Raw genomic sequence first — 13,509 nt, 5'->3', positions numbered from 1 at the left:
CCTGCCTCTCTGAATACCAGACAATATTATGAGACAGACAGTATCTGTGTCTTAAAATTCCTGCTCTTTATTTGGTAATGTCATGGTTTTCTTATTATGAGTCATACTGCTTTCTTTGAAGGTTTTGCAGGTGACACAATGCTTTATTAGAACAGAATTATGACTACTGGTGCAGTTTCATAGACAGACAAGCACTCCACCCCCTGTAGCTTAATCACATGTACTGCCTATTGTATGACGGGCAGACACTGTAGCTTAGATTTAACTGCCTTTGACCAACTTTATTGTTGGCTAAATTACCACCAGATCTACTGGCCACCACAACATTTAATTGCCTCATTAAATGATGATCTATTTAACAACTGGATTGATTTCTGGAATTGCTGATATTTTGCTTGGTTGTCTTGCAGTTTGAACAGTTTAGAAATTCCTTGTGAGCTTCTAAGTGCAATAATATTTCAGCTAAAAGCGCCAAAGCATGTAATACACCCGTCAGTTAACAAGAGGATATTGTGTCAGTGTCACTCAAGTCGACACGAAAGAGGAAGTGCCTTAGCTTTAAAAACAAAATCATGTTAGGTTTAGGAAGGATCGTGGTTTGGTTAAAATAGGTAAGTTTACATAAGTAGTATATGTTACCTAAGTTATTTAATGTTACATAAGTTAAATTTGATATGTGATGTATGTAATTTACTTCTGTTGGACTTTTCTTATAGACATGAAGACTGCTCTTCCAGGTGTATGTCCTGTGTTTTTTCCATCCCACAACGTTTTCCCTACACACACTTTATCCCTCTTCGTATTTTGTCTTTTGACCTCCATCACTTTACCCCCTTCTGGTCATACACGCCGAGGCAAGTAAAGTGACACTGACAAAGCATCTTCGAGTGAACTGACAGGTTTATTACACACCATGGTGTGAAACCAAGCTGACAATTTTACATGTTGGCCAACCATAGTCTTGTCTGAGAGTGTGATGTGATAGAACTGGACTTCGTTGCAGAACAGACCCTTTAGTGAACTAAATGTTAACACCCTTGGAATCGGTGTGCAACTTTGCAAAAACAATGTCGGACTCAGTAGTTTTCTCTGGACCCCTTCCTAACCGGACCAGTGATGATATGTTTAGCCGTACGTCTTCACTTCACCGCTGGTTGTCGAGATGGTGTCCCGCTAACAATGTGGGCTTCATTGACAATTGGAATACTTTCTGGGGAAAACCTGGTCTGATCCGGAGAGACGGCATCCATCCTACTTTGGATGGTGCAGCTCTTCTTTCTAGAAATATAGCCATGTCTCTTAACAGCCCTAAAACCTGACATCCCAGGGTTGAGGCCAGGACGCAGAGCTGCAGTCTTACACGCTCCTCTGCAGCTTCTTTAGAGCTGTCACTCACCCAAAACCTTCAACATCCTATAGAGGTTGTGTCTGTTCCCAGACCACCTATATTTAAAAAACTCAAGAAAAGATGTATCAAATAAAATGTAATAAAAATTGATCCTACCAAATTAATGGATCAAAAAAAAATCTGACAATTAAAAGCAGACTATTAAATATCAGATCTCTCTTGTCTAAATCTCTGTTAGTAAATGACTTGATAACTGATCATCAGATTGATTTACTCTGTCTCACAGAGACCTGGCTGCAACAGGAAGAATATGTTAGTATTAAGGAAGGAACTCTTCCCAGTCATATTAATTATCATATTCCTAGAGATTCAGGCCAAGGAGGAGGAGTGGCAGCAATCTTCCACTCAAGTTTATCAATTAATCCAAAGCCAAAACTTAGTTATAATTCATTTGAGAGTCTGACTCTTTGTCTCTCACACCCAAACTGGAAAGCACAGAAACCGATTCTATTTGTTGTTGTTTATCGCCCACCTGGTCCTTATTCAAAGTTTCTAACTGAATTCTCTGATTTTTTTTTATCTGATTTCGTGCTGAATTCAGATAAAGTGATGATAGTGGGAGTCTTTAACATTCATGTTGATGTGGACAACGATAGCCTCAGTTCTACTTTTAGCTCATTATTAGATTCTACAGGCTTTTCTCAGAATGTAAATAAACCCACTCACCGTGGTAACCACACCCTCGATCTGGTTCTGTCATACGGCATGGAAACTAAAAATGGAATTGTATTTCCTCAAAACCCTGTTTTGTCGGGCCACTTCTTATTAACATTTGAAGTTACAATAATGGATTACACAGCATGTGGGAATAAATACCACTACAGTAGGTGTCTGTCAGATAATGTCATGGCCAAGTTTAAGGAAGCAGTGTCATGCTTATCCTCTTCGATGCCGTGTGTTAAAGCAGCTACGTTGATCTTAGTCCCACACAAGTGGATCATCTGGTAGAAAACACTACAGTATATCTGCGCACAACTCTAGATGATGTTGCCCCTCTGAAGAAGAGAGTCATGAACCAGAGGAAGTTGTCTCCGTGGTACAACTCAGAATTACGCTCTGCTAGGCAGGCGACTAGAAAGCTGGAAAGGAAGTGGCGTTCCACTAATTTAGAAGAATTTCCCCTGGCCTGGAAGGATAGTCTAATATTATACAAGAAAGCTCTTCGTAAGGCCAGGACTTTATATTATTCATCATTAATAGAGGACAACAAGAACAACCCCAGGTTTCTTTTCAGCACTGTAGCCAGGCTGACAAAGAGTCACAGTTCTGTTGAGCCCTCTATTCCTTCAGCTCTCAGCAGTAATGACTTAATCAACTTCTTTACTAATAAAATTCTTACTATTAGGGAGAGAATCAGGCAGACCCTTCCTGCCACCGTCACTGATGTGATGTTAAGCACAGCAGCCCTGAAAGCAACTGTAGGACCAGATGTATACTTGGAAAATTTCCCTCCTGTTGAGCTCTCTGAATTAACTATAATTATTTCTTCATCTGGATCCTCTAGCTGTCTGTTAGATCCCATCCCAACTAAACTTTTTAAGGAAGTCTTCCCTTTAATTAATACTTCCATATTAGATCAGATCAACCGATCTATTGTAACCGGCTATGTACTGCAGGCTTTTAAAGTGGCTGTAATTAAACCTTTACTTAAAAAGCCGACTCTTGATCCAGCTGTTTAAGGAAACTACAGACCAATTTCCAACCTGCCGTTTATTTCTAAAATCCTTGAAAAAGTTGTTGCAAATCAACTTTTTGATCATTTACAAAGGAATGATCTGTTTGAAGATTTTGTCAGGCTTTAGAGTTCATCATAGCACAGAAACAGCACTGGTGAAGGTTACTAACGACCTTTGAATAGCCTCAGATAATGGACTCGTCTCTGTACTTATTCTTCTGGACCTCAGTGCTGCTTTTGATACGATTGATCACACGATCTTATTGCAGAAATTAGAAGATGTTACGAGGATTAAAGGAACTGCATTAGACTGGTTCAAATCCTACTTATCAGATAGATTCCAGTTTGTCCATGTCAACAACGAGTCTTCCAGACAAACACGAGTTAGTTATGGAGTTCCACAAGGCTCAGTGTTAGGCCCGATACTTTTTACTTTGTACATGCTTCCATGAGGAGATGTCATCAGGAAGCACTGCATCAACTTCCATTGTTATGCAGATGACACTCATCTGTATCTTTCTATAGAACCAGATGAAACTAATCAGCTAGTAAAACTTGAAGCCTGTCTAAAAGACATAAAGACTGGATGACCAAAAACTTCCTGCTTCTAGATTCAGACAAAACGGAAGTTATTGTACTTGGTCCTAAACACCTCAGGAACTCTTTCTGTAATCACTTAGTTACTCTGGATGACGTTGTCCTGGCCTCCAGCAAAACTGTGAGGAACCTTGGAGTCATCTTTGATGAGGATTTGTCCTTTAGCCACCATATAAAGCAAATCTCCAGAACTGCCTTCTTTCATCTACGTAATATTAATAAAATCAGGAAAATCCTTCCTCAGCGTGATGCAGAAAAACACATTCATGCGTTTGTTACTTCTAGGCTAGATTATTGTAATTCCTTGTTGTTAGGATGTCCAAATTACTCATTAAAAACCCTGCAGCTGATCCGAAATGCTGCAGCAAGAGTACTGACGGGATTTAGCAAGAGAGATCATATTTCTCCTGTTTTAGCTTCTCTTCATTGGCTTCCTGTGAAATCAAGAATATAATTTAAAATTCTCTTGATGAGTTACAAAGCCCTACATGACCAGGCTCCATCATATCTTAGAGATCTATATAATCCATATAATCCTATCAGAGCACTTCGCTCTCAGTACGCTGGTCTACTTGTGATTCCGAGAGTTTACAGAAGTAGAACGGGAGGGAGAGCCTTCAGTTTTCAGGCTCCTCTCCTGTGGAACCAACCAGCTCCCAGTTTGTGTTTGAGGGGCAGAAACCCTCTCTAGCTTTAAGATTAGACTCAAAACGTTCCTTTTTGATAAAGCCTATAGTTAGGGCTGGCTTGGGTAGATCTGAACCAACCCTTAGTTATGCTATTATAGGCTGAGGCTGCTGGAGGACCCCGTTACATGCTGAGCTTCTTTTCTTTCCTCATACTCTTTAACCGACTCATACCTCACCATCCTTTTCTCTCCCATAGCTTTTTCTTATTGTCTGTTGTCTCCATTCAGTTCCCTCGCTCGCGTAGTTTCTGTTCTTTCTTTTGCAGATGTCCTGTCATGGAGCTGCATGTCTCTGCCCTGCGCTTGTCGTCTCCACCAACAGTTCTTCTCTTCTATCGCTATGCTGTCCTTTTCTCTCTCTGCTCTCCTCTCACCCCAACCGGTCGAGGCAGATGGCCGCCCACCCCTGAGCCTGGTTCTGTCGGAGGTTTCTTCCTGTTAAGAGGGAGTTTTTCCTTCCCTCTGTTGGAGGTTTTTCTCCCTTAAAGAGGAGTTTTTCCCTTCGAGCTTATGTGGGAATTGTTGAATTGTTGGTTTTCTCTGTATAATATTGTAACGTCTTGCTGTAAGGACTGTAATGTGTTAAGTGCCATGAAATAACCTGTGTTGTGATTTGGCGCTATATAAATACAGTTAAATTGAATTGAATTGAGTATAACAAAGCTGCATTTGAATGCATGATGCTAAATCAGATTTCAGCGCAACATGACACAAATCCGTTGTCCTTTTGTGAAGAAGACAAAGAAGGATATTGAATTCATCATGATTGATCTCAAGTTAAACGTGAGAGCTGCAACCCACACGGTAAGCTGGGTAACACTATACACAACGCAAGCTTGCCTTTTTAAACAAATAGTGTCATTGATGTCAGGCCTCATGAATGTTGACATCTGTTCTAAACTTTGAGAGGTTGACGGCAGACTATGTGAACCAATCAGAACCAAGATATTTGACTCTCTTTTGCTATCATCAAGACGCTGGGAGACAAAACTGGGAATGGATCAAACTGAAATAAAGGTCTGCAGTCTGTTTGTGGAGAATCAGAATCATTAAACGGTCAAAAGGAACATCTGAAGCTTTTTCTGTTTCAACTTATTTAAGATCAATCAGGGAAAGTCTGTGCAGAGTAACCATTAGCTTTATGGATCCCTGTATATCATCCAGCAGAATATAGCTTAAGTATGGTAAAGTATGTGTTTGATTTCTAGTTTTATTTTATTTGTGTCTGGTGTCTAAACTTTCTGTCCTGTACAATTTGGCATTACAGTCACTTCCCCTACTCAAGTACAAAAATCAGTCTTTGCTGAGGAAATTTATGGAAACTAATCTTTTGGTACTTTTTCCTCTGTCATGTGGGAACAATCGAGCGCTGTCTATCTACGTTTCTTTCTCTGCAGTCCCACAGGATGAGGAGCCTTCAGGGTACTTACTCAAAACATTTGCTGTGATTCTCCACTGCACTGTAATACGGCAGAACTCTCCTGAGACCAATCTTGAAAAGAATAAAAGTTGTTTTCCTCGTAAAGTGTGTGATTCAAACACGACAAAACACATTAGCTTATTAAAAGGTTTCAATGTGAAACTTTATTGAGCCTTCGTGTCGTCTCACAGAGATATCCTATCTTATTAATACAATGGTATTACATTACCTAATTAACAAAATGTGGATTCAGTTCGAGAAAACATGTGGATCAAAAATGGAACTGTGATTTTTTTTTTTTTTATGAATACCAATTTGAGACATTATAATGTGATATTCTAGGATAAAGCATATGAATAAATAAAATGGTTAAATTGGGAAATATAAAATGATTTAAAGGGAGATATCGTTTCATAGTAAAATAAGAAATATATAAATATAAATCAAATAATAATGCTATATTATGAAATATCTGCATGACTTGTCATTTAAGAAAATAATATAGCACACACGAGGAACAAACTCTTAATTACACCTCCTTAGGACAAAATACATTTGTGTTACTTGTCAGCACAACATACACATATTACAAATGATAGATCATACACTATAATGCTGTACGAAAAAAAAAATAATGTGACAGAGGTGGGTTTATGTACAACATAATAAAAAGACCACAAGTAATCTGACATTTGAAATTAATATTTAAAACATGGCAAAGATTTCTTGAAATTTCAACGCTGCAACATTAGTGTCAACTTTATATGTTCTCTTAATTAGCCAGTTATTTATTGTATGCAGGTGACAGCTAACTGAAAACCAACCTACTGTCCTACAAATAATGTTCATCTCCAAATATTTTGCATCAGACGAATGGAAATTTTACAATGTTCCAATGTTTCTGCAAAATATTTAATGTGATTAATGGGATAGTTTGTCGAGTCCACTTTAAGTATGTTAAATAACAACATACAGCATTAACTTGAGTATCCAAAATGTTCTTGTCATGTACATGTTGTACAACTATAGGTGAGATGCAGCTTCACTTTTTATTATTCTCTTTGTATTTAATGTGTTATGGTCGATACTAATGTGTGTGTACTTCAAAGAGGACACTAAATACACAAAACAGTTATTCAGGAGAGCTTTTATACTTTTCAGTTTAGGGCGTATGATAAATGTGTTTTTTTAATTTGTCTCATCCTCTATTTTGCCCTCACTATAATAATTCCTTTGTTATTAATTCCACACACACACAAAAAAAAAAAATACAGTTTTACAAATCAAATAAATAAAGTAAATAGTATTCTACATTCTGACCTTGATAAGCCTGCCCTTTTGCCAAATAATTACAATCAGTATGTTTTAAAATAGTTGACAATAAGTTTGAGGAATAATAACTTAATAAGGCAAATCAGCTTTGTTAAACAGCAAATTCAACTGTTTGTTGATATGTACTCCAAAGCATTATAAATTCAGCCAATATTTTCTTGCATAACCAAAACACAGAGGACATTTACAGCTCGGTGAACTTGGACGTAACTCTGTGGATGATGAGTGACTGGTATTAAGGAGTTAATCCTGAAAATTATATGCTTTGATGGATTTGGCGACACCTGTGGTCACATCAGGTTACACACATAACCTTAATTGATTTAGGGGAAATAAAACATGTAATGTTGACTGCGGAGGCAGCAGTGTGTCATATATTTATTTACAGAATCCTTACAGCTGTTACCTCAAATAAACCAGCATGGTTTACAGCATGAACTGGTATGGAGCACAACAGGGATTATGTTTATTAATCCAACAGCAGAAACGGCAGTGGCATTTAGTGACTTCTTTTTCACTAAATGCCACTGCTGAGGCCACATAAGCTATGAGTGTAATGCAATTGTGTTCATGTGTGTCGCAGTCAGTCTGAGCATCTGATTTCCGAGCAACGTTTTTCACAACAGACAGTTTGTTATTGATGACAATACCGGTGGCTCTGTTCCACTCAGGTGATTGAGCAAACAGTGACACTGATGCTGTTTGGATTGTCCATAGCCACTTGATCACTGTATAGTAAAAAAAAAATGCGCCCATCCCAATGGACCTTGTCCACTGCATAGTGCACTATAAAGTTGATAACCCGGACACACCAGCATCCACGATACCAAGACCGAACTAGAATACAGCCAATGGATGGATTTTGGGCTCCAGAGAAATCTGATAAATTTAAGTGAGGTCACTTGAGTCAACAATTTAACACCTGGGGTGTGGGGTTGGAAAGAGCTCACCCGACCTCTCTGGCCTCATCTGCCGGAGACTAGCGGTTCAAGGCTACATCAGCTGCACTAACATAACCTACCTCAATTTCTTAGTGAATGTTTGGTGGTCAACATGCATTGTGGGTAATGTAAGGACAAAGTCTGTGGAATCGAAAAAACAATTGCTGTGTCTCAATCTGCAAACTTCCATTAGTACATGTTAACACGTGTGTGTATGTAAAATTGTGACGGGGTACTTTTATCTCGTTCTATCAAATACTGCTTATAGCTCTAAGCGGAAATGACCATAACATTTGAACGTGTTAACTGCAAACATATCTGCCGGCTTTGCTTGTACATTTCACTTTACTCACAAGACAGACACTGTCGGTTTGTTTTGGGGGTTAGTTTAGGTAGCTGAGTTTGATGTTGTATGAACCTGGAGTATGAAACATTAACATGCACACTGACACTTGGACACCCTGTATTTGTACCAGACATTTTGGGAAAATCAACAGCTAGAATGCAACACATATTCCCTTACATTGTCAGATTTCTTTCTTTTTATTTCTTTTCTTTTTTTTTTCTTTTGCGATCAATGGCAAATGTTTTCATATATAAAAGTCAAGGAATACCACTTTTTCCTGTCAAATAAAACAAGGGAAAAAGAGAGTGAATGCTTTGTTTTTAAACTACATGTGGAGAAAGCGAAACTTGCCTGGAGGTGGCTCACAGCGGTCACGGAAAGCCATGGAAACGCTTGAAAGCTAAGGTGAAACAGGTGTAAAGGAAGGGTCAAATGGGGAAACTGGGACATGAACCTGAGCTCAGGTTCACTTCTGAGTGAAAGATAAGAAATTCATCTCTCCATGTTTATCAAATGCAAGCAGCCTGGAGGGTTGCAGTGGTCCTGAAAATAGGCAGATGAAAATGTTTTATAGTTGTGCTGTTGCCTGTGAGTACCAGGCCAGGTACAGATTTGTGGTCATTTGACAACCTGTCAGAATGGTCCCTTCTGTCACTTTTGGTTTGCAAACTAACGGTTGAGAAGCTTTCTAGTTGCTGCAGCTTATTTCACAAATCTGACATGTACAATAAACCATATTCATTCTATTGTCCAGAGCTGATTATAAAGGCATCAGAAGCTACAAAATGAAAACATAAAAAACATCATTAAACAGCAAATCTTCATTGGAACTGGAAACACACATCCTTTAGAGTTAAGACCTGGGAAGAAAAAAAACAAAATGCTGATATTAGCAATGACATATAGTTAAAAAAAAGAAAGAAAACAATTGTGCATTGAATATCAAGAACATACAAAAATAAAAAATAAAATTAGAAAATGTTTGACAACAAATTGTTGAAAGGCTGTTGTATTTGTAGTTTTGGGTCCATAAAAATGTGTTTGATCAGGGAATCCAGGAAAGTACTTATACAGTGCCAGTAATTTCTTTCTTTTCTATCCTTGCTACAACTGTACACCCGGCATTGTTCAAGATTTTATGACGTGTGTTGTTTTTGTTTTGTTTTTCTACTTAAGAGAGGTTTACTTCAGATGATGTTATTTAGCCAAATGAATGCCTTAAGTTCACCTTTCAACCAAATGTCACAAATGTGTACTTAAATAAATGGTTTGACATTTTGAGGAATACACTTATTTGCAATTGGGTAAGGAAAATGAAAATATAAATACAAATTGTTTGGCGGCGCTGGTTGGTTTTAAGTAGATCAATAAATACATGTAAATCTACCTTAAAACTACAAATTGTAGCAAATGTCCTAATGTATGATGATTGTGTGGAAAATTTGCTTCGGAGGTGTGGTTTTGATTTTTTAACTTTGAGTACAGTCAGGCTGTTTCTGCCTGCCTCCAGTTGTTATATATATAGTGAAGCTAGCTACATTCGGGATACACCCTGGACAGTCCATCACAGGGCAAACACAGCCAACCACTCATGCTTACATTCACACGTATGGCAAACTAATTAAGCACGTCTTTGAACTGCAGGAGGTAGCAGGAGCCCATTAAATGATTATGACATTTTTAATCTTTTTTTTTTTTTTTTATTGCCAGCTTTGTCTCTAGTTTTGTGTGAGACACTTTAAGAAGCATTTCTTGAACGATTAGCGTTATTTAAATTAAGTTTACCATCATTATTATATTTTTTACCAAAATGTTGAAGACATCCTTCTCGCTAACAAAGAGAATTCACAACACAACCTTCTTGGAGGTGATATCTTTCTATATTTTGTGTCTCTTCCTCCTGCCTCTATGGCATAGACTTATTGCAATTTATATGTGTATTCTGAAGGCCTTGTTCAAGCTACGTTAAAGCTGATAAACAGTATCAGTCACACAGGGGATTAGTTACACAGAGTGCACCCATCCCACTGCTCCTCCACTTATTTCCAATTGTAATCATTTGCATGCTGCAGAGTGTATGAAACCTACTGGACATCTTTGGTATGCGGATGGGACCGCTGCTGGTGCCATCGCCCCCCTCGGTCAGAGCTTTGATCTCAATGAGGTAGTCCTCTCCGGAGGGGATTTGAAGCTCCACGCTGGTCTTATTGGTTTCCAGGACCGTAGTCCTGCCATGCCAGTTCTGACGATACACTACCTGGAGGAGAGCACGAATCCCGAGTTGAAAATTTAATTCTTTAGTCGTAACAGTAGGAAATTAAACTTCTATATTGTCTCCACAGACAGATGCATGTATTAATTCAACATATAAGTATGTGTAAAATAAATCAAAAACCCAAAATCAGGAGGTTTTAGAGCAGCCGGGAGGTAATGAATTCAAAATGTCTAACAAGAAGCTGATTTGACCCAATGACTCAACATGAAAGAACAGAGGGACTTCAAAACATGGACCTCCTTTTTATATAAATAAATATGTTGTGTAATGTAATGTCATTTTATCCTCATGAAAATGCAGCTCAATGTTTTATGTTGTACTTCAAAAGAAACACGCAGCAGCGAGCGTTAAGCTGCACGTTTAGTTTAAAAAACATGAAAAATATGTAAAAAATGTTCACTCTTAATTCACAGCACTGCCTTTGCCAAATTATTAAATCAGTCGTGTCCACATGCACCGCACGCTTCCTTACAGCAGTGCACTACAAAAGACGTATCATTAAATGAGCACGGCTGCATATATCTGGAGAGTAGACAATAAAAAAAGACAAAATAAAACTATACATATGTGTATCTCTCCCTCTCTCTATATATACTGTATATAAACATATAAACACATACATACACACATACAGTATATTGTCGAAAACAATCAAAAACAGGTTTTTCACACAAAGTATGCAAAGTGTATGATTCACTGTTGTACTGGTTAGAAGCAACTGAATTCCCTCTGTGGCAGGACGCCTTTCATTTTATCACCTGGAACACATCTTTTAATTTTGAAAGGCCAGACAGGGCCAATCCATAATGTAACACTGGAGTGCTGAGGTCTATCTTTCAACTGCAATGAGAAAACCATTTATTGGGATGACAGCTGCCGAGACTCTATTTGTCTCCCCAGTTCTGGGGTTTCTACTATTACTCTGACAAACTCACCTTGTATCCTGTCACCACAGACTCATTCTCCATGGCCTTGACATGTTCCCAATTTAGAAAGATCTTAGAGTTGGTCAGGTTCCACTCAATACTCCCTGGAGGCTGACTTGGTGCTGAAAGATATGTAATTATACAGACAAAAGGCTCACAAATCAATGCATACACCAATGTCATCAATAATATTCTCTAACTCTGCAGTCAGCCTTAAATGAATCGTCTGATGTTTGTATTTTATATGATGCACTTCTTCACCTTTAAGGTCACATTTTAGATAAGTGCAGGTCAATAAAAATAGAAATTGCATGATTACCCTTTCATTCATGTGTGTGAACAAGCTGCTAATACAAAATGAAATGAAAAGTTCACTCTAAAGCTGCATATAAGTCTAGATTGCATTCTATATCAATGCACAGCATCAGTGGTGGTCTGACTACACTATTCAGCAATATGCAATACAAAATAAAGAACAGACTAAAACAGAATATAATGAAACTAAAAAGACAACAATAAACAGAAGAAAAAGACAATACACTGACAGAATGGTTTCAGTTTTGCTTTTTGTTCTGATTATCGTTTTAAAAAATGGTAACCTGACTAATAATGACAATAGAAAAGACAGACGTCCTCCACTGATTTAATGCATTTCTGCCCAAAGTGCCCTAAGGGTCCAAAGGCAGTGATGCAATATCTAGTAACCTGAATACATTAATTTGTATTCACACTTTCTTAAAGTACAGATTCACAGTTTTTCATGTTTGTCTTCAGTGAAACAGGCTTTGCTTACTGCAATCAGTTGGTCTTGTATGCACTGCTCAGTAAAACCCCAACAACAGCAGCCTATAGACAGGCCAAGTGAAAATCCTGCCTCTGGATTTTGAATGCCATCGGCCCATTCTAACTGTGTAAAGGCAATTTCCTTCATTATCTGGGTTCTCTAGCTCTGTGAGGAAAAGAGTTCCTTATGCGCTTACATGACCTCTTGTACCGTGAATGTCAAAAACAACCCTGTGACAAAGATAGGAGCTTCAGGCTGAAGGGGCAAACATTCCTAAAAGCAAGGACTATTGTGACTATTGAACGAGACTGTAAGAATAACCAAGTTTTAAAGGGTAATATGCATCTTGGAAATGTATTTAAGGCAACGCTATCAATATTGACCAAGGAGAAAGGCAAGGTACTAATCTACACTTGTTATTCTGAATCGTTTCAATCAAATACATCAAATAAATGTTTCTGCTGAAGAGCTGTCTCCCAGAAGAGTTGACCAGCTCCACAATTTCCATCACCTATAAAGTCAATGTTTGAAAGCAAAAAGCCAAATGGTTAAAAAGATTTAGGCTATTTAAAGATAGCAACAGCACGGCAGCAGTAGTTCTTTATAAAAGGGTGCACCTAGGAAAACAATAGTTTCTTACCTTTTCTATCATCTTAAGGGTTACACACGTTTTTAATTGTTATGTGCTGCAAACTGTTTTCACCATAAACATCGAATGCACAAGTACCTTCCAAGGTTTTACTATTTTTACGGAAAAAAAAAAAAAAAAGGGAGATGAACATAAACGCATCCATTCCAAATGTACTTTCAGTCGAAGTGATAGCTAGGACAAAATCCCAAAGTGCAAATATATATATATCTATAAGTGCAAATATATATATATATATTAATATATATATATATATATAAGTTAATCTTTTTAGTACAGTAACAATTTATTCAACAGCTAAACAATTTGTTTAGCTGCACTGGAAGGACAATGACAAAATAATTTTGTAATAAAGAGGCTCTAACTTTGGAAGATAGGAATTTGTCTAATTTGGACAGTTCACTTTAGTTGACTTCAAAGAAACTTTTGAAAACAGTTTTGCACAGAAGGAAGACTAGATTTTTCTCT

At 37.8% G+C, this 13,509-nt stretch overlaps 1 protein-coding gene across 1 annotated transcript in view; it reads right to left on the bottom strand.

Moving 5' to 3' along the window:
- Positions 1-5,938: 5,938 nt before the first annotated feature.
- The window catches only part of LOC138208174 (contactin-4), a 105,901-nt gene continuing 98,330 nt past the window's right edge, over positions 5,939-13,509 (bottom strand). Inside the window, exons 22-24 of the mRNA XM_069165936.1 lie at positions 11,618-11,730; positions 10,496-10,664; positions 5,939-9,267 (exon numbers count right to left, since the gene is read on the bottom strand). Coding sequence (XP_069022037.1) covers positions 9,179-9,267; positions 10,496-10,664; positions 11,618-11,730 — 371 coding nt within the window. The 3' untranslated portion in view covers positions 5,939-9,178. The remainder of the gene's footprint in view (positions 9,268-10,495; positions 10,665-11,617; positions 11,731-13,509) is intronic.

The sequence above is a fragment of the Embiotoca jacksoni genome, unplaced genomic scaffold (genome assembly GCF_022577435.1).
Source record: "Embiotoca jacksoni isolate LCO1_2020_lvr unplaced genomic scaffold, fEmbJac1.0.p SCAF_1, whole genome shotgun sequence".
NCBI classification, from domain to species: domain Eukaryota; kingdom Metazoa; phylum Chordata; class Actinopteri; family Embiotocidae; genus Embiotoca; species Embiotoca jacksoni.
The sequence above is the reverse complement of the archived record's forward strand: the minus strand, read 5'-3'. Positions and strand labels throughout refer to the sequence as shown.